The sequence below is a fragment of the Boeremia exigua genome, assembly GCF_020726555.1.
Source record: "Boeremia exigua strain MPI-SDFR-AT-0100 chromosome Unknown C7974scaffold_8, whole genome shotgun sequence".
NCBI classification, from domain to species: domain Eukaryota; kingdom Fungi; phylum Ascomycota; class Dothideomycetes; order Pleosporales; family Didymellaceae; genus Boeremia; species Boeremia exigua.
Genome location: NW_025763525.1, coordinates 1,186,757 through 1,210,488, shown reverse-complemented (window position 1 = coordinate 1,210,488; position 23,732 = coordinate 1,186,757). Strand labels below are relative to the sequence as shown.

Genomic DNA, 23,732 nt, shown 5'->3' with positions numbered 1-23,732 from the left:
TGACTCGGAACCACTGATAAAACATCGTGCACCAAACTCCCAGCCGTCTTCCGCAGGTATAGCGAGGCTCTGGCACATTACGACAAGGATTGGGGTAGCCTTCCTCCTGTCCGCGCACGGGAACTTAGGTATAGCCACGGCGAAAATTGGTGGCACATTCACTGCAAGCCTGCAGAAATTCCACTAGGATGATGGAAAATTGTTTCAATACCACGCAACTCGCGACGAGTAGCGTAACGCAGACCATACTGCTACAGAACCGTCGTGACCCGTAATTAGTAGTCCGCGATTTTTTGAATGTCATCGTTACGGCCAGTACCATCATGCATCAACCTCCTGAAAGGGCAAATGCTGAGCATCTGTCGCAAGTCGCACCAATGTGTGCCCAATACTCGGACTGAAGGTAGTGGCTCTTGTCCACAGCATAACCCGGCGATCTTTGATTCCGCGAATCTGAGTCGCGTTCAGAATAGTCGTCACGAGGCGGACAAAGATATCGAGTGGAAAGTTGAACCACAGAGTCGCAAATCGAAATCTTCTGACACGCTTCAGTCCAACCATGGCATCATCGTAATTCTCTGTACTTAGATGCGCTTGCAACAGCCACTGCTTTCAAGGTTAGACTTTGTGTCTACTCAATTCTGAGAAGGGAGACGCGTACCTCAAGAATAATGTAGCTCATACCCATACCCATCACTGCGCAGGTAAGTGTCGTGCCGATAATCCAGTACTCTTCAATAGCTCCACTATTTGCGACGTTGAGTTGGGTAAAGTCCAAATATCCTCCAAACCCACCCCAAGTCGAGGTCATACAGGCGCAGTTGTTAAAGGCACCGATCGTCTGCGCACCCAAAAGGTAACATGCCCAGACTAGGTTTGCGAACTCCAACGGGGTGAAGAAAGCACGCTGGAGCCAGTTGCGCGCTGTGAGACAACGCAATTGGAAGAAGTGAGCATAGATAGCGGTCTCTGCCGATGCTAACCGTTGACTCTTGTGCTTCGATGGTATCAATCGGAGCGGTAGTAAGACGATTTGAAGCACTACAACCTCAACAGTGTGAAGAATCGATGCCACTACCGTTCCAGATGGATTCAGACCGGGAAGGTTTGCAAAAACCGTCTGTCTGCGTGACTTGGCACGTCGAGTGTAATCTTCGAGATGAGCATGAAAATTATCCTGCTTCCGCAATGGCGAAGTGAGCCACCAGGCTACTATTTCAGCGAACAGTAGTACAAGCGCAATAATGAAGAAAATCAGATAGCCACCTGTGCGACATCCAAGACCGACAGTTGGCGTGTTGAACGACAGGACGAATCCGCCAACACTGGTGCCGCCAACGAGCAGTATGGAAGCAAGTACTGTCCACAGTTGCCTGCCATCACTGCAATTTCGTTAGTTCAACACCCGGACAAGTAGGCATCACACACATACAACCATGTGCAACCTTGATCAATCTGACCCAACACCAAGGCAGCTCTTGCATCTTTCGCATCGCCTAGCCAATCCCTTCCCCGTTCAGCGATGTACGCTTTTTCGATATCGATCAGGATCGCATACGCCGCGCCATAGTGAAACCTCGTGCGTGCCTGGCCTGCGAACCCACGGAAGTATTCACCCTTGACATATTCGGCTTTGGTGGCAATCTTCTCGACCCAATATGCCATTTGCTGCGCGTGCGGTGAGTCGGCAAATGACGCAATGTACTCGGCCTGTATACTCTGGTCGAGGAGCGAGTTGCACACCAAATCAACTAGCTTGTTCAGCTTGCGCTGGATGTCGTCTGATGCGACTGGGTTGCGGTCGAGGATGGAGCAGAGAATGAGGATTGGGAGCCAGGAAATGAAGAGACCCATCGCGAGATTGTGGGCCTGAAGGTTGCTCCCCAGGTCCCCAAAAGCTGGGAAGAGGTTAACAGAGGACTTTGCAAGCTGTGGGGGGTACCTGCCTGCTTCGATCGATATGCCCAACGCAAGAATGAACCACAATGTAGATAGGAAGATTGGAACAACGCCTTTACGTCTGTTACTACGCAGGTCGTGAGCTAGCTTCAGACGCTTCTGGCTCAATGTCTTGTGCGTTCCCACAAGTCTCAATTCACTACTGAACAACGCAATGCGCAATAGACCTTCTGCTTCCCGGGTCATTGAGATGACTGGCTTCATCTTGTACTGATTCAAGTTCATCAAGATGTAGAACGAGTCTCGCATGCTCGCAAACTCGCTGTACTGGTCGGGTGTATCGTCATATGGCACTGACATGTCCACTGTTCAAATTGTCAGTCCACAACCTCCCAAATTCTACAGCCTTTACGTATCGACCTACCAAAAAGCGCACACTTTCCACTAATGCCAATATCCCACAATATCGCCGCAAGACTGCTGATCGGACTACCAATCCACCTATTGCATGCCTTTAGTGTTCTCCAGAAAGCGTTGCTTTCAAATGGCGCCTGCAGCAACGTGCCTAGAATCGGCAGTATCCATGTTGTTAAGGTTGCGGAGATGACCGGCCATGTATAGTACTCATTTCCCTTGCCGCATAGTTCTAAACATCCTTCGTAAGTGATCTGTACGCTCTGGTTTGCTTCTACCAAGCGTACACGGCCGCTGTAGTTGTACTGTTCGATCAGTGCGGGCGTTGACATGTAGCGTATGCCACATTCTGTGAAGTTGGGACCCATCTTGACGTCTTACAGATGATGTTGGCAGGACGTTGCGGCAAGAGATTTCAAAACGAATAAAAGCTGGCGGGTCTTTCCATGATAAGAGCGTTTGCGAGATCAAGTGATGTCGGTGCCCGCTTCCGATAGAAGACATGTCGTATAACTCGACTAGAAGATACACAAGAGCTTGTGGTGCGCGGACTACCCTATCAGCTGATTCACTGGGTGGACTGCTGCGCCTTGGGTCGCACACGTCGCGTAGTCTGAACATGCAATGGCTACCATAAAAATTTACTTGCTTAGCGAATATAGTGATGTTTTCCATGTCCACTACGCCGCATTTGTGATGGCGAGTATGAGAGGCGCTCACCAGTACAATTTACCTTTCTTCAGTCGCCCTGTCAGGAAGTCGTCGTCATCGACGCTCTTCAACACCACGTAGCCAACCTGATTTTCAGGGCTCACGTCAGCAATCTGAACTTTCATGTTCTTGAGCATCCGGCTTCGCTGTGCACCGTCAAGCATTGTTCCTCCGTCTGGCGTTTTTGTGTAGGGGTTCTCACGAGCCAAGGACGACGCGTAATAGAATAGGTCTGGAGCGATGGTCATGAAAGCGAAAGCCACATTGACCACACCAAGAAGAAGCAATATAACGCTGATGATGAGCAGGCTGACGATCCAGCCAACATCCGCTTGATAGATAGCAACAGGGTGCGAAAAGACGGCTTCACTGGCGTTAATATAGCGCGCGGGCGGAAAATTTTCCGGATCTCCAGACCATGGGTAGTCTGGTCTGTCGAAGAATCCCGCTCTTGTGACCTGATATCCCCAGCTTGATCCCTGCCAATACGTATTGAGCAGAGTGGTGATGCGGTTGGCTTTCTCCTGGTCTGAGATTTGGTCGGTGGTGAGATTAGTGGGCAATACGAAAGTATCGTTCCAACCCTTGGCCCAAATATCAAAGATGTCTGATGTGCCAACGAACGATGCCATCATTGCAGGAAACCAGGCCAAGAATCGAGATACTGCGTTTGTGGCAGTCGTCATGCAACCCAGCCTGTAGCCCAATCCAATGTCGCATGCCTCCTTGAGGGAGGAGGACGATTCACTCGGTACGTGTCGTAGCCGAGTCACAATACAATCGCTTGCTTGACATTCAATTTTTGCGTCTACGGTGACGATGCGAGGCGTATATGTGTACAGAAAGTACAAATACGTGTTTGAGCCGTCTGTTTTTAGGTAGTATGCACCACGCAAAAAGTTGATAGGCTCTCTGTTGAAATCAAAGCCATATCGTATGTCTAGCGGGTTCGGAGCCTTTTGTGTACTGTTCGATACATGGACAACTCGCAAGAACATCTTTTGTAATGGAATCCCAACTTTTTCCGAGCCAGTAGTGACGTTGTTCAACATGTCCACGGCATCTTGGCCGTTATTAGATTTGCTGATCAAAGGTGGGAACAGGGCGCCGGACGCTATTAATCCATCATAAACGTTCTCAGGCGAGTCGACTGTAACACTTCGCTGATCGAGATACATGTAGTTATATCTGACTTGGAAAGCAGCGTGCTCTGTTTGTCGCAGGTTCTGTATATTAATGCCGGTCCAGGACGAGTATGTGTGGTTCAGTGTCGGGTCTACATCGATCCAGCTCCCTTCTGACAGGGGATCTCGCAAAGCCTGCTGTTCTATAACGTCGAGCCTGGGTACTTTTGGGTGGCTCCAAGAGTCGACTGGTCTGTTTTTCGCCTCCATTGAGGAAGCCAGGCTCGCAGTGAGAATGGCAGGAACGACTGCAGACCATTCTCCTGCCTCGTCTAGGTTTACGATAGCCGCCGGATCAGAGTAATAGATGGTGCCGTTTTCTGAGATTGTGGAGTTTGTCTCATGAAGCAGTCGGAGTGAACTTTGCCCACCAAGTGGCGACAATGCCCAAAGCAAGAGGAGACAAATCGATATGAAGTTGGCAGAGCGAAGGCTACACGCAGTTCCGATTGCAGAAACGAGACTTTGACTGCCTAGCAGCTTCTCTAAAGTCTGTTCGCAAGTTAGCATATCCCAAAGAGATGAGTTCGGGTGTTCGAATTCACGTACGAGCACGGTAGTACCCCGCTCCGCCAGACGAACAGCAATGTTCCGTAGACAACGGCTACCTATTGCAGCGAAAGCAAGAGGGTATATGGTTGGGCCGAGGCTCATGGCACGCTCTACCATCCTCCCATTCCCCGATAATGTCTTCTTATCAAGGCGCCATGCAGAGATTGCAAGCACTGTTTTCGGTCAACACAAAGATTCCAATCCATTGAACGCACTGTTTACCTATGAAGGCGATTGGGAGTAAAATCAGAAGTATGTCTCCGATTAACAATGGTACCGAGTAACCACGCAGCCGCTGGGGAGCTGTAGGCCAGCCGCTGATTGGAGGACCGACATAGGTATTAGAACCTTTTTCGTCTCTCTCGCCGTTCGAAGGAGTGCCAGTGTGTGAAACTCTGCCATCTATGGCACTAATGTCAATGCCTGGTTGCTTGGCTTGGGTCTCGTGGTGATAGGGGTTGTTTCTCCCACCAGTATCGCCACTGTAATGTCCAGGGTCGGACTCTACTGTGCTGTATTCGATGACAGTATCGTTCGCATGGCTGGAGAATAGAGGCATATCGAGGTCTCACAGCATGGAAGGGGACGAACAGACGTAAGCATCACGACACGACCTGGGTTATGGCCTACCTAAATATCTACTATCTTGACACGGGCTGACATCCTGGTCACGGAATACACTAGCATCATACAGGGCTTAGGTAGATGCAGACTTCGTAGATGATGGAGTAAGATTGTTGGTGGAGGTGCCGCCTTGCTGCGCGACAGCGGTAAGCGCCTGGACCGGCCCGACCAGCAACGGCCTGGGCTTGGCTCAGCACCACTTTATGCTGTGCAAGACAACGGGACAATAACCACTTTGACATATCTTGGTATCAGTGTAAGAGTCGCAGTAGCAAAGGGTTGTTCTTGTTCATACAATTGACACGATGTTAAACGCGTACATTCGGAGCAGCGGCACCACAGACGTGCGAACGAAGTGAAGAAGTGATAGGTATGGAGTGCACACTCCCGAAGCTCGGAAGGAATCTCTCCGCGAGGCTGACATGCTGTCAAGAGAATGCACGAAAGTGGTATGATCTCCTAGATGCATATGTAGTTTGCTGCAAACCCTGCAGGGTCCACTCAGGACGGCTGAAGCGATGGATTTTCACAAAGTAAAGCTTTTGCTTATTCAAGGTCGAGAACATGGCTAAGAACTTCACGGAAAGCTCCAGGGCTGCCCAGGTGAGGCCCAGCACTACCAGTCACGTGACCTTTAGGACCCCTGCAAGACGACTGCGCTAGGAAAGTCGGCTTGCGCGCAACCGCATCACGAAACCTCTCTTTCTTTGCAACGCACTCACACCAACACCACACATCATGGCCGAAGTACAATCACCACCTGCGCAAACAGCGCCGGCGCCCTCTGTCCCCGAAACATCGCTCGAACCCTCCACATCCGCCCCCACATCGACAGAACTCGCGCCCATGACGACTGAGCAGACCATAATCACCACCAACGCCGAAGGCAAAAAAGTCAAGAAGATCATCCGCCGCAAACGACGCCCAGCACGCCCCCAAGTCGATGCCGCGACATTCAAAACCGAAGCGCCACCGCCCACCGGCACAATCTTCAATATCTGGTACAACAAATGGTCGGGCGGCGACCGCGAAGACAAATACCTGTCGCAGACACACGCACAAGGGCGCTGCAATATCGCCAAGGATAGCGGCTACACCAAAGCCGACAAGATGCCCGGCGCCTACTTCTGCCTTTTCTTTGCGCGCGGCATCTGCCCCAAGGGCGTCGACTGCGAGTACCTGCACCGGCTGCCCGCCGTGACAGACATGTTCCCGAGCAACATTGACTGCTTCGGGCGCGACAAGCACAGCGACTACCGCGACGACATGGGCGGCGTCGGCTCGTTCCAGCGCCAGAACCGCACACTGTACATTGGGCGCGTGCACGTCACCGACGACATCGAGGAGATTGTCGCCCGCCACTTCCAGGAATGGGGCCAGGTCGAGCGCACGCGTGTCTTGACGGCGCGCGGCGTCGCGTTCGTGACGTACATGAACGAGGCGAACAGCCAGTTTGCCAAGGAGGCTATGGCGCATCAGAGTCTGGACCACGATGAGATCCTGAATGTGCGCTGGGCGACGGTCGATCCGAATCCTGCGGCTGCGAAGCGCGAGGCGCACAGAATCGAGGAGCAGGCTGCGGAAGCGATTCGCAAGGCGCTACCGGCAGCCTACGTCGCCGAGATCGAGGGCCGAGACCCGGAGCAGAAGAAGCGGCGGAAGGTGGAGGGGAGCTTTGGACTGCAGGGGTACGATGCTCCAGATGACATTTGGTACGCCAAGGAGAAGGGCGACTGGGAGCAAGCACGGCAATTAGAGTCTGGAGGCACTGAAAACAGGAAGATGATAGAGGCTGGCGATGATGAAGATGAGGAGTACGGAGCTCTTATGCCACAGCAGAATGCGCAGGTCGGAGGAAACGGCATATTGTCCGGCTCAACGCTCGCAGCGCTGAAGGGATATACGGCGACTTCATCGAATAAAAGGCCAGCACCGGCAGGCCCTCTGTTGGCTGGGTATGGCAGCGACGATGACAGCGATTAGATTGTATCAACATGACTGTAAAGAAATGGTTTGGAAAGAGTTGCATGGTCAGGCGTCAGAAATTCGATACCCTTTTTGATCCGAAAAATCAATATTGCACTCGCGAGCTAATGATTGTATGTCCAAGCCAATACCTAATCCAACGCCAGTTGCCTCCTGGGAGCGAGGATCGTTAACATCGTAAAGTCATAAAGTGCCGGGTTTCTGAACTAAACACCATCCCTCTTCGCTCGTCAAACCGAGTTACTTGGTATCAAGCACTCTGAATCAAACCCTTGCGACGCTCACATCCCTCTCCTTATTCATCAAAAATTTCCTCCATTCCTCGACCGGCTTTGTGATACCCACCCTGCCAAAGTCGTACCGTGGCTCCTGTTGAGGTGCACCTGTCTGCACTTGCTCGAAGCTGTCGTCATGGCGTCCAAATCCATGTCCTTTGTCCACCGCTTTCAGCTCCACAACATTATCCAACCCTTTGAAGAGCCTCTTCGCCGCAGCATTTTCTCCCTCATGTGCGCCACCACATCCGAATGCGCAGGAACGTCGCCCACAAGGGACCCAGAACCGATACTCCGCCACTTGAGGCTCGCTTAAAGCTGGAATAGCTAAGAGTCCCGAGTCGACGGCGCGATTAGACGTGTACGAGAGCATCGTACCGGTAGGAGATATTGGTGACCCTGTCTCGAACTCTGTGCCGTTGGCTATTTGAATAGACGGACACGCTGATAATGTAGCTTGCTCATGAGCTGAACGTGAGGAGATGGGGAATACGGATGGCGTTGAGAAGGTCGAAGAAAGGCTGATATTGCTGATGACACTGTCGCGGCGCGAGGGCTGCGTTCCAGGACCCGGGACAACATTCGGACTGCGAAGCGCTTGTGTGGCGGCCATGTGGCGCAGCATACTCGCGCGTGGTGACAAGGCCCGCTGTGGGCTTGTTGGGCTTGCAGGACCAATGGAAGACATCGACAAAGCACGGGAAGTTGGCCGAACTTGGTATGTGGTGTTGTTTCGAGCAAGAATGCTGTCGATATTGTCCATCTGCGAGGCAAAGTGCTCGTAGTTGTGGGACCTGCAGCGCGTCGACGGGCCACACATGTTGGACCCATCGAGGCTCATGGGGCTGATAGAACGCACAGTCGGACATGGGTTGCGAGGCATAGTAGCTGCGCTTCCACAAACCGATGTTGGTGTTGGATACAACTCCTTTGCACTCAGAGTGGGAGATAAGGGGCTCGGAAATCCTGGATATCTCCGACTCACCTCGGTCAAGAGAGTCAGATTTGGTCGTAGCACGTCTGGCTGGGGTGGTATGGCTACTGAACCCCCTATGTTGAATACAGGCTGGTTGTTGCAATGATCAGAGGTAGGGACGAAACCACTGGCAGAACCATCAAAAGCTGAAATGGCGTGGTGTTGGCTGTAGACACTGCTCTGTGGGTCTGCTGGCTTGACGGGTCGATGTCCAAATGAGCTGTTGGTTAAGTAGCTGATGGGGCTGCAACTGTCGCTGGCAGGGAGTGACGCCCCCGCGCCGGTAATACGTCGCAAAGCCTGAGCAGTAAGTGGATTCACTGGCTCTGCGCGAGCAAAACGGGCTTCATTGACAATCCAGAGACCGCCGTACTGTTGCCATGGAAAGTTACGAAGAAAGTAGTCCTCTGGATAAACGTCATAGCCCAGAGTCCGAGCACGAAAGAAGGCGTACACATAGCTGCAATCAGGGAATTGACGAAGTACCTACCAAACAAGCTTAGCAAAAATCATCATGAGTTGAAAGCGTAGCCGTTGAGGTATAGAGATCTGTGAAGCGGAATGCAGTATATCGAATATGTGGTAGACAGGTGAACTCATACATCCCAAACAGGAAATAATGGCGGTGTGGCGGTAAGTCTGTTGTGGTCAGCACGGTACGTTGAGCTATTGCACAATACCGACATAAGAATCTCGAAAGCAGCAAACTTTCTAAGATGCGAAGGACCTCTTCGGTAAGCGTGCATGACCTCAGGTCGCGCACTTTTGATGTTCTTTCTGCCTATCAACTTATGCATAGCCGGACTTGTTGCGTAGACAGGGTCAAGCACGACGAGGTTGCAGTAGCTGTCGCTGCGACGCTCGAATCCAACAATAGTGAGCGAATGGCCAGGCCGTTGGAGATAGATTGGTGGCAGGAGGGTCTTGTGTACACCAGAACCATCGTCGACAGCAGCTTGAGCGAAGTAGCGTTCGACAGCGAGAAGGAGTAGGTCGTGAGCTTGAACTTTGCCGTGCGGCGTGTCTTTGTCACTGAACATCTCGACGGCGCAATTGATCTCGGTGCTGAGGAAAAGCGCTTGAGCCTGCATGTGTGTCAGTGCATTCTATCAATCATGCAGGTTGAACATACTTCTGGGGTCCCAATATATTTCCTGGTATCCTTAATACCGCCTGTCTGAATCCTGCCAATACGATTGATACCTTTGTCCCAGGCTCTCTCGATCATCTCCTGTAGTTTGAGGATCCCAGGTAGTCGGCTCGGAAATTCTTCGTGGCCTTGCGCTTTGGCGCCTTGAATGTACGATATGAGCATTTGGATGTTCCTGTATCCGCAGAAGCTGCCCTCCTTTGGAGTCTTGCCAATATGAAGTGTCGATGGGTGACAGTAATATGCTTCTTTGACGGTGCGGTCCAGAGCGGACAGCTGCGCAAGGATGGGAATAACGCCTGGAGTCTCGTTTTGCACCTGTTCCTGCTTGATTAGACGGCCATCCCGACCGATGCGATTTACAGTGGTGATCTTAGGACCAGCCGCAAGCTGCTCATGGAGCCATCGGGGCATGCGTTCTTCCCAAGCATGAGGGCCGAGTTCTGATTTCTGAGGATGTCAGCATTGCATGTGCAATGTTACAAGCTAAGCTTACTCCAAGACGCGCACTCTTCACGGGCGGCTTCACTAACTTATCCAACTTGGAAAATGGATTGAAACTCAAAATGCTTCTGGCCAACGTGCTCTTTTCGCTGCTGTCGGTGTCTCTCCGACTGCGAGGATGATGCTTCTTCGTTTTGTCATGATTGTCGCGCGTCTGCGAGCCGTCTAATGATTCTGTATCGTATCGATAGTCTGAGGTAGCGGCTTTTGATGAACGCCTACGAGAATGGTGCGTAGCGGCTGGCTTGTGCATGCTGCTGGATGAATGGTGAGAGTGGTAAGTTTCCGTGGATGTTAATGTTTCTGCGGCGTGGAAATCAAGGTGGTCGTTGAAGTCGTCAAGCAAGACCAACTCACCACAATCAGGCTCGGGACACGCGACTGTGTTTTCATCGTCGTCGTCAGAGGAAGTCGTGTCCTGCACGTGCTTGCACTTGGAGGAGGAACCAAGCGAAGGTAGAAGCGGCTCTGGGTCATCCTTGACTACGAAAGGGCTGTCTTCTGTATGCGCTTGCTCAAAATGCAATTGGAGAATGTAGTCATCGGTCGGCAGGACCGTGAAGTCGCAGAGTGGACACTCAAGGAGCTCTATACTGTCGACCATAGTGGTGAATATAGTGCGTAGTGAATGGTAGGTAACGGTCTCGACAAGCACACGTCAAGCATGTGAGTCCCAAGTAGCCTCACAGCACAGTCTGTGACTGTGTATTCATCAATGTAATCGTAAGCAAATTCGCTGTCGATGCTGCTGTGGCGTGCTATGGGGATGATTTTTTTAGACGCAGGTTGGAGGTCGGAATACGCTGTCTTGTACGCATGCTTGAACTGTGATGTCCCAGGCGAAGCATTCGTTTGCAAGTGCTTGGTCAATAGTGTCGTGATGGCATAGAGAGGCTCAATGCAGCAGTCACTGGAGCCACGTGCCAAGATCCACCAGCTCACCGCCACATGGCGGGGGATCGCACGGCAAACGACATGTATTGAACAATGTATTCCGCACGCTGATGGCTGCGTGAGATGGGTGCGGCAGCTGGAGGAGATGCGGAGGTGAGCCGTTCCGTGTTGTGCGTGGTGGGTTAGGTTTAGCGTGGGCGCATCGATCAGCTCTGCACTGATGTTCGACAGGACGCTTTTCCTCACAATGTCAATCTACACGCGATGTCCACAGCGGATAGGTTGCGCATCTGCGCACCGCGCCAGATGGGGGCGCCGATTTGTGCGCAGCTATGCCTCAGACACGGTCGACGATCCTGAATGGTTCCAGCAAGTGCGCACCGACTTGCTGAGTCGAAAGCCACAAGAGTATCGCGAAGACATAGACGTATTTCACTACGAACACCTTCGCACAACCCTTGCGGCATTTCCACCACAATTCCCTGGGCTAGTTGTTGGACGCCGACAATTAGTCCCGTTACCCGATGTTCTGACACGCTTCAATGCCGCAATAAAGACCTCAGCGCTCCTGCCTGATGGCACCGACCCCCTACACAGTCCAGGCGAGCCGTGGGCGCGGCGCATGTGGGCAGGCGGAGCTGTCAGGCTCAACCCCAATCTCAGTTCCATGTTGGGGCGCCCATACAGGACACTGTCCGGGCCGGTGGAGACGGCCATATGTGTCGAGCGCATAAAAGACGTTCGGCTGCGGGGAACTGGCGACAAGGCCAAAATATTCATGACGGTCGAGCGAAGCTTTTCCCCTGCACCTGCAAAGGCACGCAGAGGCGCTGCTAAAAAGAAAGTGCAGGATGCTGCCAACATCAGCGACGATTGGGGCGATGTTTGGATGAAGGAGGAGCGCCGTCTTGTTTTCCTCCAACCAAAGAGAGCGACTGCACTCGAGGCCATACAGGCTGGCGTCACACTGGTACCCAGGTACCTGCAGCGTACGATTGCCCTCCCTGCCTCTGTCCGTGTGTTAACATGCTTCAGCACTGACGGACCCGGAAATCGCACACAAGCTCACGCCGACGTGTTCCCTCCTCTTTCGGTACTCTGCGCTTACCTTCAACGGCCACCTGCTACACCTCGATCCCAGATACGCGCAAGATGTCGAGGGCCATCGCAATACGCTTGTGCAAGGACCGCTCACGCTCACGCTGATGCTTTTGGCGCTGGACAAGCATGTCCTCGCTCCAAAAGGCATCGATTCTGAAAGGATGGAATCAATCGAGTACCGCAACCTATCTCCGCTTTACTGCGACGAGGAGCTGCGCGTATGCGTAAAGAACAAGAAGCGGGAATTAACCGGGAATACTTGGGACGTCTGGATCGAGGGTCCTACAGGCGGTCTGGCTGTCAAGGCGGTTGTGCGAACGGTTGAACTTGAAGATTCACGTAAAGAAACTGCCGTGTCCACCGATCCTGCAGCAGATGCTGTGGTAAACACAGGTCTGCCAGTCGCCAACACGATCGCCCCTGAAGCCGAAAACAAGTCCGCTGCACCCAACCACGAGGACTCCAGCAGTCAGCAGCCACAGGCGCAACCCACAACCCAGCTCGAGGCACCTCTCCCCGACACCTCGTACAAAGAGTACTCGCGACATTGGCGCAAAGAGCGCATCGGCAAGGCCCTGCGCTATCTCTACTTCGACAGGTCGCCGCTCTTGACCCAGACTGAAGTTGCACGCGACCCTCCAGTCGGCAGTTCTCGCCCGGAGAAGCGTTCGGGCCCCCTGCCATTCTTCGAGTTGATGGAGAAAAGGGCCCAGGAACCGCCGCGCAAACTTACCTTTAGGAAGGTCAATCAGCTAGTCGTGCGCAAAACAGCTATTGCCTCAAGAAACGCGGCGAGATAGTGATTACTGACGGAGTGAAGGCTGTGGAGAGCAAGGCGGTATATAAATGTATCATATGTGTATCGAGCAACGCGGCGTCGCACGCCCTCCCCCAGCATCATCGCGCATCTCTCCCCTCCCTGTCCCCCGCCAACGCAACGCCCAACCGCCCCTCTGCAATCGCCTCCGCAAACCCCCCTGCCGACTCCCCCCGCTCATCCAACACCCAATCAATCGTCTGCCCCAGCGTCGCCCCGTTGTTCTCAAACCACGACCCCAGCAACCGCACATGGCCCTCCACCATGCCCTTCAGCGGCGCATGCTCACGCAGCCACAACACCTGCTCCGGATCCAGCTTGACGTAGTCCTCGATGACATAGTAGTGGCTGATATCGTCGCCCCAGCCCTCGGCGCCGACATCGTGCGACGCGAGTTTGGCCGCGGGGCAGGCGTAGCGCGCGGGCGCGGCGTAGGGGGTCGTGAAGCGCGACCAGAGGTTTGCGGGGGACTGGTTGGTGAAGGGGTTGTGGGGCGCGGGGGCTGGGGCGGGCGGCGGGTAGTTGAGATGGATGTTGAAGAGCAGCGACTGGTCGTTTGAGGGGTGGCGTTTCTTGAAGCGGCGCGCGATGGTGCCGTTGGAGGGGCAGATGTTGTTCTGGACGACGTCGCGCAGGACGGCGGCGAAATCGGCTATGTCGGCGAGGGAAGGGGTGGTCCAGTTGTGGAGAAGGGCAGCGCGTTTCTGGATCATCGGGCGTGTGACGCGGGATTCGCGTGGGTGCTGGGCATTGTGAAAGGCGCGGGAGTAGAGCCAGGTTCGGTAGATGGCGGCGCGGAGGCGGTAGTGTTCGTCGTCGGTGAGGAGGCGCCGTGACTCGTAGTTGTGCTTCCACTTCTTGAAGGGATAGATGGCACACCACTTATCGGCGATGCGGCCGGCGTGTACCATCTGTTTAAGCAGAGCGAGGGAGAAGGGGACGGTTCGGATGATGTGTGCTGGCTGGCTGTCATTGTGTGTGAGCAGCTGGGTGAGGTCCAGCAAGGGACCGTATTGGGCCTCGGCGGCGTGCTCGAGGATGGCGAGTCGTTGGGAGCAATGCAGGATGTTATGGAAGCGACGACATGTTGTTGACAGCGCAAGCACATCGTCGACCGAGCTGCAAAAGAGTAGTATCTGAATGACCAGCTCGGTCGCGAGGTCTTCGAAGAGCATGGTGGCTGGCGGTTGTGTACTTGAGGTGTTTCAGGATGGCTTGAGAGAACGAGTTCTGAATTTGCAGTGGTTTTCGTGCGGTAATTATCAATTACTGCTCCCTATGGCTCTGGGAGCTTCAAGTATGGAGTTGATAGTCGTAGTGGCTCGAAGCTGTTATATGCTTCAACCTGGAGAGCTCGCAAGATTCAAGAGACAGATACCCCTGCGTTGGGGCTGAAGACAGGAAATGTGCCAGTGTGTTCAAACATCTCGGATGCCATTGCAAGCCTCAGCAGGCTGTTGGACGCGATGGACATCATGAAGGGTGGTTGAGGACAGCAAGGAGTCACCACCGACGTGTTGGTAGATAACACCCCGGATTCCACTGACCAATCGGCGCGCGCCTCCTCCTCCGCTCCCGATGTCGTCAATGCGAGCCGCCAGCACCAGACACAACTCACAGTTACCCAACACCAGAAAGACACCCCCGCACAATGTCTCCAACAGCCCTCGCGAACAACCAATCGAGGTTCCTCAATCTCCCTCTCGAACTGCGCCGTGAGATCTACGCCGCCGCGCTGCCCCGCACCGTCACCATCGCCTTGGTCCCCCGGGACTCCAGCAAACCCCCCGATCCCCGCCCTGATGACTGGCTATCTTTTGTGCGACAACCACCAGGAGCGTGGCGAAAATGGGCAATGGGGGTCACGCCTACCAAAGAGGAGCGCGAGATCGGCCACGACATTGTGTGGCGCCGGGGGTGCGCCGCGCTGCTCGCGGTCAGCAAGCAGGTGCATGAGGAGGCCGCGGAGATTATGTATGGCGAGAACACGTTTGTCGTGGATATCACGGGCGGCGAGACTGCGTTCCGGTACAAGTGGCTCTGCGAGAATGGAGAGAAGGGTTGCAAGCAAATTAGCTTGCTAGGGAATTTTAGCATGAGGAATTTGATGCGGATAAGGAACTTTATGGTTAATGTGGAAAGTGTGGCGGCGGATAAGAGGATAGCTGATATGGAGGATGCGGACGGGGACTGGACAACAGAGATCAAGTCTCCTGAGAGGGACTGGATATGCGCGAGGGTGCGTGAACTTGTGGATCTGCTGAGGTCAGTGCAGAGGTTGAGGAGGCTGAAGGTGCATTTGGTTGAGGGAGATCGCTCATGGCACGGTAGAATCCCCACCAGTGGGCGAGTGCATGTGGTGCAGGATGCCAACTATCTTATAAGGACGCAGACAGTGTTGAGTCAGTTTAGAGGGCTGCATGGTGTCGAACAAGTGCAGGTCACGGGTGTGCGCAAAGAGTACGCAAGGGAGCTGGAAGCAAGCATGGCTGCCCCGCGAGAAACAGCACATGTATAGGATATCTTTTGGGTATATTGGTGTACAGCAACATTCGTGCACACGCACCCAGCCCGGTGACCGTACATCCTGCGCCAGTTGAAAATGAATAAACCTGTAAACGCCATGCTTTTGCCAGACCGCTTTCGAAACACTATGCGAAGAGGACCTGGTTGCTGAGCGGGTCCTTCGCCTTCTTGACGCCTCCGTGCGATAAGAGGCCGAGTTCTGCGCGCCTGTCCCTCGATTCGCGTTGCGCATCTGTGCGGGTGTTGAAGCGGCCGGCCTTGGACTTGAGCAAGTCGGAACGGACCTGGTTGGGCGAGACGAACTCTTTGTTCTCGTAGATGATGGGCCCGCCGAAACTCGACTCCTGGATTACGATGGGTGTGAGGACGAAACGGGGACCAATCTCGACCAGGCTGACGTCAAATTCGGACGTCTTTCCCTTCTTCTTGGACACCAGCTCATCAACGTCGACGTCGTCTGCGTCAATGGGCTTCTTCTTACTGGTCTCAGACTCGTTGATCTGGTACACGCGAACCCAGATCTTGCCATCTGCGACTGTGAATCCCATCACGTGGTCTACGAATGGCTTGGTCTTGCGGGAGTTCTTCGGGACGCCGAAAATCTGGGTGAAGAGCTCCTTGATGACACGGAGGTGGGCCTGCTTGTCGAATCCGGCGTCGAAGGAGAGAATGGGCCTGGATCCCTTGAGGCAGTTGCCAATGAAATTGAGCTCCTCCATGGTGTGCAGATTCTGGAGATGCATCTTGACCGTGGGGCCGTTTGGTGGCTTGCTGATCCAACAGTACAGATCCTTGCCTTTCCTGGCTTCAAAAAAGATGATGTTGTTGCAGTTGTAGAGTTCTAGAAATGTCAGTTTTGCAATTGCATGGGCGCAGAGCCAATGGCTCGCAGCGCAGGACTCGGCTCGTCTTACCGGCCATCTCGTTCAGCATGTACAGCTTAGTCTTGGAGTCGAATTTTGCCTCCTTCCGGCTGTGAGGCCTGCTGGGTATTAGTATCACGTGCAAGGCGTTTCCGAGCTCTGCTTACATCAGCGAGTACAGATCCTGCAGCAGGTGGCGATGGCGGAAAGTCACACCTCGCGAGCTCTGTCCGGAATTAGCTTTGCGGCGTCGACTTGCGGCGCAACATGTACCAGAATGAGCACGCGCTGCTTGTTGCGCTTCTCGGCGGTCGGCTTCTCGTCGTCGCGGTCATTACCAGACAGGTGCTTGTAGACGGCGGCCATGGCGAGCGGTATGGCGGTGGTGCTGCTGCTGCGATGCGTGAGGGCAGCGTTTGGGCGTTCGAGAAGTTTGATAGCGACGAAAATAAAGTGGGTCCGCTAGCGCCGCTATTTGCGGGTGCCTCCATCGCGGTGCCGTCCAATGAGCATCGGCGTCGCAACGCTCGTCGACCCCATTCTGGGGCAGCCCAGCTGTCTGCTCGTCTCGGAGCCGGGGACGGGCGCGCAGACGGCGGTGCTGGAGGGCCGCTGCGGTCTGCGGGCGCAGCGACGGCGGCCGCTGGCACGACACGGGCAGGCACGCTAGCGAGGGCGAGGAACCGCAGACGACGGGCAGCGTGCAGCGCGCAGGGCGAGGCCGGGGCGCAGGCGGTGCGGCGCGCGCAGCGGGGAGAGCCAGGTGCAGAGTGGCCGGGCAGCCGGCAGCAGGCGACAGCTACACGCCGCAGGCTGCACGCTGCACGCTGCAGCGGGCTGGCTGGCCGGCGCGGAGCAGGGCAGCCATTGGGCGGGCGGCGGCGCGTGTATCTTCACGCAAGACGGACGGCGCAGCTGCCCACGGCGAAGCGCAGCCGTGGACGCTAGCTGCAGAGTGCCAGAGGTGCCGGGTGATCCAAGAGCCTCCACACCAGCCCTCGTCAGCTCGCCAGCTCGCCAGACTCGCTCTGCTCCCCCGTGCTGCCCACGCCCCGTCGCCAGTCGCCCGCCCGCCGCGCCCGCTGCATCACCGCCGGACGCGCTCCCGCAGACGGCCAGGCGCACCCGGGCCGCCCCAGCGATTGCTGCTGCCGATGACTGCGCAGCGCGCCGCGCAGGCTTGCCGTTGACGTTGCGCGCCATGGACAGCTACTCGCGCGAGAGGATGGCGCCCCAAGGGCCAGGGCCCCAAGGGCAGGCCTACCACGAGGGCCCGTCGCCGGCGCAGACCGCGCAGACGGCGCAGACTCCAGGCGGACCGCAACCACACCAGTCGCCCGTCCCCCTGCATCAGCAGCACCCGCACCCACACCCCCATCCGCACGCCCATCCACACGCCCACCCGCATCTGCCCTCGCCGCCGCCTGCGCGCGCCGAGCTGCCGTCCATCAGCACCGCCCTGTACGCGCGCGACCGCAACAGCTTCTACGACCCGACCCAGGACAATGCCGTAGCCCGCGACGGCCATCCGAGCCACTACCCTCCGGTGCGTCCGCCCGCCTGTGCTGCTGCCCGCCCGCTAACCTGCCAGCCCCGAGACGCGCCCGCCTACCCCGACGCGCGCCCGGCCCCCAGCCCGTACGAGCGCGCCCACCACTCGCCCGTCGCCGCCGCCGCCTACGCCCACCACGCGCCCGCCCATCCCTCGCCCGCCGCCTACGCACACCACTCGCCGGCCCATCACTCGCCGGCCCACCGCTCGCCCGTGCAGCGCCGGCCCTCGCAGGGCCCCTACCCGCCCGCCATGGACGCCGTGTCGCGCTCGCCCGTGTCGCCGACCGTCTACCAGCCCATGGGCCGTGGCGCCGTGCAGCCGCCGCCGCAGCCCTACGCGAGGCGTCCGTCCATCAAGGAAGAGGTGAGTCTCCCGCGCCCGCCCCCTCACCGCCCATCTCGCTGACCTCCGCAGGCACCGCCGCCACCGCCGCGCGCCGATCCCATGTCGCTCTCGAGCATCATGTCCTCCGGCGCCGACGCCGAGCCCGCGAAGCCGCCGCAGCCCACGTCGCTTGCCGCCATGTTTGTCAAGCAGGAGGCCATGCCCTCGCCCGCCCCGGCCGACTTGCCGCACGCAAACGGCTACCGCCCCTACGAGGCCAGACTGCCCGTCGGAGGCGCCCCGCCACCGCACTATGCCACCCGCGAGCTGGCCATGCCCGACGAGGCCGACGTCCAGGCCGCCCTTGCGCACATCGAGACCACGCAGATGAACGAGCTCGACGCCGCCGGCGCCCCGCACGAGCGCGAGCAATACGCCCAGAACAGCAAGAAGCGCGCCCTGGAGGTCACAACCGCAGAGGACACCAAGCGCAAGCGTCGCCGCGATGCTCACCTGAAAAAGTTCGCCGACACTATGGCTGCTCATCGAGACTATGCCAAGCAATCATACAACGCCGAACACGAGGGCGAGGCATGGCAGCAGGTGCAGAGTCAGGAGATTGCCGAAGAGAAGGAGCGCAAGAAGGACATGCAGCGAAAGAGGCGGCGTGAGAAGACCATCCAGAACGAGGAGGCCAAGCGTGCTGAAGCACTGGCCAAAGCTGGACAGGCTGACAATGAGGAGGAGAAGGAGAGGCACCTTCTCATTGCCCAGAAAGCCGAACGCAAGGCCAAGAACACCTCGCAGCTTCTGCAGGGCAACGCCCCGATCAAGGACATCCGCGACGTCACACCCAACGGGCCAAACATGGAGGGTGGAACCATGAGCTCGTTCCAGGCATCTGACGACCTCGCTGCCAGCAAACGCAAGGGCGCCCGTGGCAATGGTCGTCTCAAGAAGAGCAAGGAACAGAAGCAGGCAGAAAAGGATGCTGCCGCCGCTGGGCAAGCTGCTATTGACCGTGGCGACGACCTTCCCACCATTGCACCCCGCGAAGAAGCACGTCTGGGCATGTTGCAGAGCCGCAGCGAGACGGAGGACATCGGTCCCGTTGTTCTCACCTCATACGATTCTCAGGCATACCGGAACATCTACAATCAAATCGTTAAGGACATCGCTCGCAAAGATGTCCCCAAGGTCGTTCGCATCAAGGAGAACTCCCTGTCAACGAAGCAATCGAACCTTCGCAAGACCGCACAGCTAGCGTCAAAGGAGGCTCGTAGATGGCAGATGCGTACCAACAAGAACACCAAGGACATGCAGGCGAGGGCGAAGCGTGGAATGCGTGAAATGTTGGCGTTCTGGAAGAGGAACGAGCGTGACGAGCGCGAGTCCCGAAAGAACGCTGAGCGACAGGAGCTTGAGAGTGCAAAGAAGGCTGAGGCGGACCGCGAAGCCAACCGGCAAAAGCGAAAACTCAATTTCCTCATCTCGCAGACCGAGCTGTACTCTCATTTCATCGGCAAGAAAGCCCGCACGGCTGAGATCGAGAGATCAACAGATGATGCAGAAACTGCCGCGAGCGCGCCGGCCGAAGATCACAAGAGCGGGCTCGACATCTCCAAGATCTCTGCACAGGCCCCGGGCAAAGTCACCAACTTTGAGGACCTCGACTTCGATAACGAGGATGAAGGGGCTCTCAACGCCGCTGCCATGGCCAATGCTCAGCACGCTATACAGGAGGCGCAAGACAAAGCCCGAGCCTTTAACAAGGGTGGCGAGGGCGAGGATGATGGCGAGCTGAACTTCCAGAACCCGTCAGGTTTGCAGAACAGGGAAGACTGGATCCCTCAGCCCGGCTTGCTCAACTGCACGCTCAAGGAATACCAACTCAAGGGCCTCAACTGGCTGGTCAATTTGTACGAGCAGGGTATCAACGGTATCTTGGCCGATGAAATGGGACTGGGAAAGACAGTGCAGTCCATCTCCGTTATGGCATATCTGGCAGAACGATACAACATCTGGGGACCTTTCCTTGTCATTGCTCCGGCCTCGACGTTGCACAACTGGCAACAAGAAATCACCAGATTCGTGCCGGATCTCAATGTATTGCCATACTGGGGCACAGCCAAGGATCGAAAGGTTCTACGCAAGTTCTGGGATCGCAAGCACGTCACATACGACAAAAACTCACCCTTCCACGTTGTTGTCACATCCTACCAGCTGGTCGTCCAAGACGCACAATATTTCCAGAAGATGCGCTGGCAGTATATGATTCTCGACGAAGCTCAGGCTATCAAATCTTCTCAGAGTTCCAGATGGAAGAGTTTGCTTGCCTTCCACTCGCGCAACCGACTGCTGCTCACTGGAACACCCATTCAAAACAACATGCAGGAACTGTGGGCTCTGCTCCATTTCATCATGCCAACTTTGTTCGACTCCCACGATGAGTTCAGTGACTGGTTCTCAAAAGACATCGAAAGCCACGCCCAGAGTAACACCAAGCTGAACGAGGATCAACTCAGGCGTCTGCACATGATCCTCAAGCCATTCATGCTGAGGCGTGTCAAGAAGCACGTCCAGAAAGAACTGGGAGACAAGATCGAGCTCGACGTCTTCTGCGACCTCACGTACCGACAGCGCGCTTACTACACCAATTTGCGGAACAAGATCAGCATCATGGATCTCATCGAGAAGGCTGTTGGAGACGACCAGGATAGCGCAACACTGATGAACCTCGTCATGCAGTTCAGGAAGGTGTGCAACCACCCTGACTTGTTCGAGCGCGCCGACACATGGTCACCGTTCTCCTTCGCGTTCTTCGCCGAGACCGGATCTTTCTTGCGTGAGGGGCAGAATGTTCGAGTTGCCTATTCAACGCGTAATTTGATTGAATACTCTCTACCTCGGTTAGTATGCCGCAACGGTGGCAGACTCGATATTGCTGGCTCAGAGAACCCCAAGGCTGGTTTCAACGGCCATTGGTTGTATAACCAGCTGAACATCTGGACACCAGACAACCTCGAGAGGTCAGCCCGGGAGGCCGGAGCGCACTCGTGGCTCCGCTTTTCAGATGTGTCGGCGAGCGAAGCGTCGAAGATTGCCAAGAGTGATTTGTTCCAGAGGTCCATCGAGCTTGGAGAGAAACCCAACAAGAGCGCTCGCTTCAACATTCTCTACGACGAAGACAACGGCAAGTGGGCACCGAAGCATTCCATGCTGAACATTGTCAGCCGACAGGACAGGCAGCCTCTGGCCGAGCTTACTACTGAGGGCTACATGCACAACCTCCTTAACGTGGCCCGGCCTGCTTTTGAAGAGACTGGACTCAACTTCGTCGAACGGTGCGCAAAGCCTGTCGCTGCTGCTCCACCAGTCGAGCTGTATTGCGCCAGCCAAGCTGTCATCGCCGAAAAGCAGAACACATTCTTTAACCCCTCGATTCGATCTGCCCTGTACGGTATCTCAAGCACGGTCGAACAAACGATGCTCGAGTCCAAATCGGACAGCGCAGCTTTGATCGTTCGTGACAGGCTGCCGCCTCCGACCAATGAGAGATCTAGATTCACTCATATCGAGGCTCCGTCAATGTCACGCTTCGTTACGGATTCTGGCAAGCTTGCCCAATTGGACGCACTGCTAAAGGAGCTCAAGGTCAACGACCACCGCGTGCTGCTCTACTTCCAGATGACACGAATGATCGATCTGATGGAGGAGTATCTGACGTACCGCAACTACAAGTTCGTGCGACTCGACGGATCCACCAAGCTCGAAGACCGTCGCGACACTGTTGCCGACTTCCAGAGCGACCCAACCATCTTCGTCTTCTTGCTGTCAACACGTGCTGGCGGTCTTGGTATTAATTTGACCTCTGCCGACACGGTCATTTTCTACGACTCCGATTGGAACCCTACGATCGATTCGCAGGCTATGGATCGCGCCCATCGTCTCGGTCAAACCAGGCAGGTCACTGTCTACCGTCTCATCACCCGCGGCACCATCGAGGAACGCATTCGCAAGCGTGCGTTGCAGAAGGAAGAAGTGCAGCGCGTTGTTATTTCCGGAGGCGCCGGAGGCGCCGTCGACTTCAACACTCGGTCCCGCGAGAACCGCACCAAGGATATGGCCATGTGGCTCGTAGACGACGACCAAGCCGCCGAGATCGAGAAGAAGGAAGCTGAACTCGCCGAGCAGGAGAAGAACGCGCCGCCGGGCAAGAAGCGCAAGGCCAAGAAGCGTGTCGAGGCCAACTTAGACGACATGTATCACGAAGGTGAGTCCCCACTACGTACCCCTCCCCCCAAACCCGCACTGACCCCCGTCCAGGCGAAGGCCATTTCGACCAGAGCGAAAAGCCCAGCGGCGCCGCGACGCCCATCCCCTCGGAAGCGCCCGCAGGCAAGAAGAAAAAGGGCCTCAGCAAGAAAGCCAAGACGGCCAAACAGCGCCTCGCCGTTGCCGACGGCGAGGTCTAGCCGCTTGGCCTCGGGCTCCGGGCCCCTGTACCACCACCACGTTTCCTTTCTCATCTATATCTTGCGCCCGCGCGGAGCTACACGACACAGGCGCGCCGCCGCGTTTGCTGCCCAGGAGCCACGAGGGAGGCCGGGCTTGTGTAACACTACGACCGAGGTTCGGGGTTTCGCGCTGGAGTTTGGGGCGCTGCGGCCCGGGGCTGTGCTGTGTCTGTGCCTGTGCCTGTGCCTGTGCTGCCCTGCCCTGCGCTGCGCTACGTGCGGTACGGTGCGGTGCGGCAGGGTCCGGTAATGTGGTCATGCGGTAGTCTATCTGTGCAGGTAGATATGCGTGTTCGGCTTAGATTGCATTGCACCTGATCCCACAGGTTTCACTATTCTGCGTGTTCTTGCTGTGATAACTCACTCGTGTGTCGCCATTGACAGTGGCGAGAAGGCGGTTTCCTTCTCTGCAATGTCGTGTACGGATATGCCCCCCCCCCCCCCCTACGCTTTCACGTCCCTTCCACAGCCACACCCACAGTGGCAACACACCACATCCACACACTCATCACCAAGCCTCCCGGCACAATGCCTACGCACGTTCTCCAAACCAGCCCTAAGCACGTTCTCCAAACCAGCCCTAGCAGACCTTCACATCAAGCCCGAAGCACCAACTCCATCGTCACTCTTGCTCGCTACATCAATGTCACGCATACAGAATGAAAGTATCGTTCCTAAGAGTCTTGAATCCGGGGATGACGCGTTTCATACTATGCACGGCCACGGTCACGGTCACGACGAGGGAGGGGACAGATGGCAATACGTTGGATATGCTGTGTAGTGCATGTAGTTGCACGTGGTGTTGTCACGCGTGACGTCGTGCGTGAGGGGGTGATTTGATGAGGTCATATATGTAAATC

The 23,732-nt window shown here is 55.8% G+C and overlaps 9 protein-coding genes across 9 annotated transcripts; 4 read left to right on the top strand and 5 right to left on the bottom strand.

The window, feature by feature from the left end:
* Positions 1-91: 91 nt before the first annotated feature.
* C7974DRAFT_362444 (uncharacterized protein) lies at positions 92-2,681 on the bottom strand (the record flags this gene model as incomplete). The annotated part of the gene is made up of 4 exons (XM_046139737.1): positions 92-606; positions 662-1,382; positions 1,433-2,264; positions 2,324-2,681. 4 exons carry the CDS (start codon positions 2,679-2,681, stop codon positions 322-324), a joined length of 2,196 nt encoding a protein of 731 aa, XP_045995556.1. The 3' UTR covers positions 92-321.
* A 120-nt stretch (positions 2,682-2,801) lies between these two features.
* Positions 2,802-5,740, bottom strand: C7974DRAFT_397794 (uncharacterized protein). The gene is made up of 4 exons (XM_046142239.1): positions 5,680-5,740; positions 4,983-5,617; positions 4,758-4,933; positions 2,802-4,700 (listed from the first exon to the last, which is right to left on the bottom strand). The coding sequence occupies exons 2-4, from the start codon at positions 5,317-5,319 to the stop codon at positions 3,030-3,032; spliced, it is 2,184 nt and encodes a 727-aa protein (XP_045995555.1). The 5' UTR covers positions 5,320-5,617; positions 5,680-5,740; the 3' UTR covers positions 2,802-3,029.
* Positions 5,741-6,122: 382 nt separating this feature from the next.
* C7974DRAFT_414834 (RNA binding protein) lies at positions 6,123-7,367 on the top strand (the record flags this gene model as incomplete). The annotated part of the gene is made up of 1 exon (XM_046143839.1): positions 6,123-7,367. The coding sequence occupies one exon, from the start codon at positions 6,123-6,125 to the stop codon at positions 7,365-7,367; it is 1,245 nt and encodes a 414-aa protein (XP_045995554.1).
* A 133-nt stretch (positions 7,368-7,500) lies between these two features.
* On the bottom strand, positions 7,501-11,134 carry C7974DRAFT_217356 (peptidase family C78-domain-containing protein). Its single transcript, XM_046137095.1, has 5 exons — positions 10,268-11,134; positions 9,754-10,221; positions 9,306-9,706; positions 9,224-9,260; positions 7,501-9,107 (listed from the first exon to the last, which is right to left on the bottom strand). The coding sequence occupies exons 1-5, from the start codon at positions 10,877-10,879 to the stop codon at positions 7,635-7,637; spliced, it is 2,991 nt and encodes a 996-aa protein (XP_045995553.1). The 5' UTR covers positions 10,880-11,134; the 3' UTR covers positions 7,501-7,634.
* Positions 11,135-11,416: 282 nt separating this feature from the next.
* C7974DRAFT_315100 (uncharacterized protein) lies at positions 11,417-13,070 on the top strand (the record flags this gene model as incomplete). The annotated part of the gene is made up of 2 exons (XM_046138491.1): positions 11,417-12,158; positions 12,205-13,070. 2 exons carry the CDS (start codon positions 11,417-11,419, stop codon positions 13,068-13,070), a joined length of 1,608 nt encoding a protein of 535 aa, XP_045995552.1.
* On the bottom strand, positions 13,061-14,500 carry C7974DRAFT_217301 (uncharacterized protein). The gene has a single exon (XM_046137093.1). It carries the CDS (start codon positions 14,260-14,262, stop codon positions 13,168-13,170), a length of 1,095 nt encoding a protein of 364 aa, XP_045995551.1. The 5' UTR covers positions 14,263-14,500; the 3' UTR covers positions 13,061-13,167.
* On the top strand, positions 14,501-15,672 carry C7974DRAFT_217365 (uncharacterized protein). The gene has a single exon (XM_046137096.1). The coding sequence runs from the start codon at positions 14,739-14,741 to the stop codon at positions 15,603-15,605; it is 867 nt and encodes a 288-aa protein (XP_045995550.1). The 5' UTR covers positions 14,501-14,738; the 3' UTR covers positions 15,606-15,672.
* Positions 15,672-17,098, bottom strand: C7974DRAFT_217299 (brix domain-containing protein 2). The gene is made up of 4 exons (XM_046137092.1): positions 16,750-17,098; positions 16,644-16,702; positions 16,528-16,595; positions 15,672-16,454 (listed from the first exon to the last, which is right to left on the bottom strand). Exons 1-4 carry the CDS (start codon positions 16,840-16,842, stop codon positions 15,739-15,741), a joined length of 936 nt encoding a protein of 311 aa, XP_045995549.1. The 5' UTR covers positions 16,843-17,098; the 3' UTR covers positions 15,672-15,738.
* Positions 17,099-18,445: 1,347 nt separating this feature from the next.
* C7974DRAFT_397787 (SNF2 family N-terminal domain-containing protein) lies at positions 18,446-23,171 on the top strand. The gene is made up of 2 exons (XM_046142238.1): positions 18,446-22,628; positions 22,682-23,171. The coding sequence occupies exons 1-2, from the start codon at positions 18,476-18,478 to the stop codon at positions 22,828-22,830; spliced, it is 4,302 nt and encodes a 1,433-aa protein (XP_045995548.1). The 5' UTR covers positions 18,446-18,475; the 3' UTR covers positions 22,831-23,171.
* The last annotated feature ends 561 nt before the right edge of the window (positions 23,172-23,732 follow it).

Coding starts and splice junctions, on each gene's coding strand:
- C7974DRAFT_397794 (XM_046142239.1), bottom strand. CDS start 5,319: ATGCCTCTATTCTCCAGCCATGCGAACGATACTGTCATCGAATACAGC. Junction 4,934..4,982: donor ACTCCCAATCGCCTTCATAG/GTAAACAGTGCG, acceptor GACCGAAAACAG/TGCTTGCAATCTCTGCATGG. Junction 4,701..4,757: donor AGCGGGGTACTACCGTGCTC/GTACGTGAATTC, acceptor ACTTGCGAACAG/ACTTTAGAGAAGCTGCTAGG.
- C7974DRAFT_217356 (XM_046137095.1), bottom strand. CDS start 10,879: ATGGTCGACAGTATAGAGCTCCTTGAGTGTCCACTCTGCGACTTCACG. Junction 10,222..10,267: donor TGAAGAGTGCGCGTCTTGGA/GTAAGCTTAGCT, acceptor TGACATCCTCAG/AAATCAGAACTCGGCCCTCA. Junction 9,707..9,753: donor AATATATTGGGACCCCAGAA/GTATGTTCAACC, acceptor ACACACATGCAG/GCTCAAGCGCTTTTCCTCAG.
- C7974DRAFT_217301 (XM_046137093.1), bottom strand. CDS start 14,262: ATGCTCTTCGAAGACCTCGCGACCGAGCTGGTCATTCAGATACTACTC.
- C7974DRAFT_217365 (XM_046137096.1), top strand. CDS start 14,739: ATGTCTCCAACAGCCCTCGCGAACAACCAATCGAGGTTCCTCAATCTC.
- C7974DRAFT_217299 (XM_046137092.1), bottom strand. CDS start 16,842: ATGGCCGCCGTCTACAAGCACCTGTCTGGTAATGACCGCGACGACGAG. Junction 16,703..16,749: donor AGCAGCGCGTGCTCATTCTG/GTACATGTTGCG, acceptor AATTCCGGACAG/AGCTCGCGAGGTGTGACTTT. Junction 16,596..16,643: donor CAGGATCTGTACTCGCTGAT/GTAAGCAGAGCT, acceptor AATACCCAGCAG/GCCTCACAGCCGGAAGGAGG.
- C7974DRAFT_397787 (XM_046142238.1), top strand. CDS start 18,476: ATGTCGCTCTCGAGCATCATGTCCTCCGGCGCCGACGCCGAGCCCGCG. Junction 22,629..22,681: donor AGACGACATGTATCACGAAG/GTGAGTCCCCAC, acceptor ACCCCCGTCCAG/GCGAAGGCCATTTCGACCAG.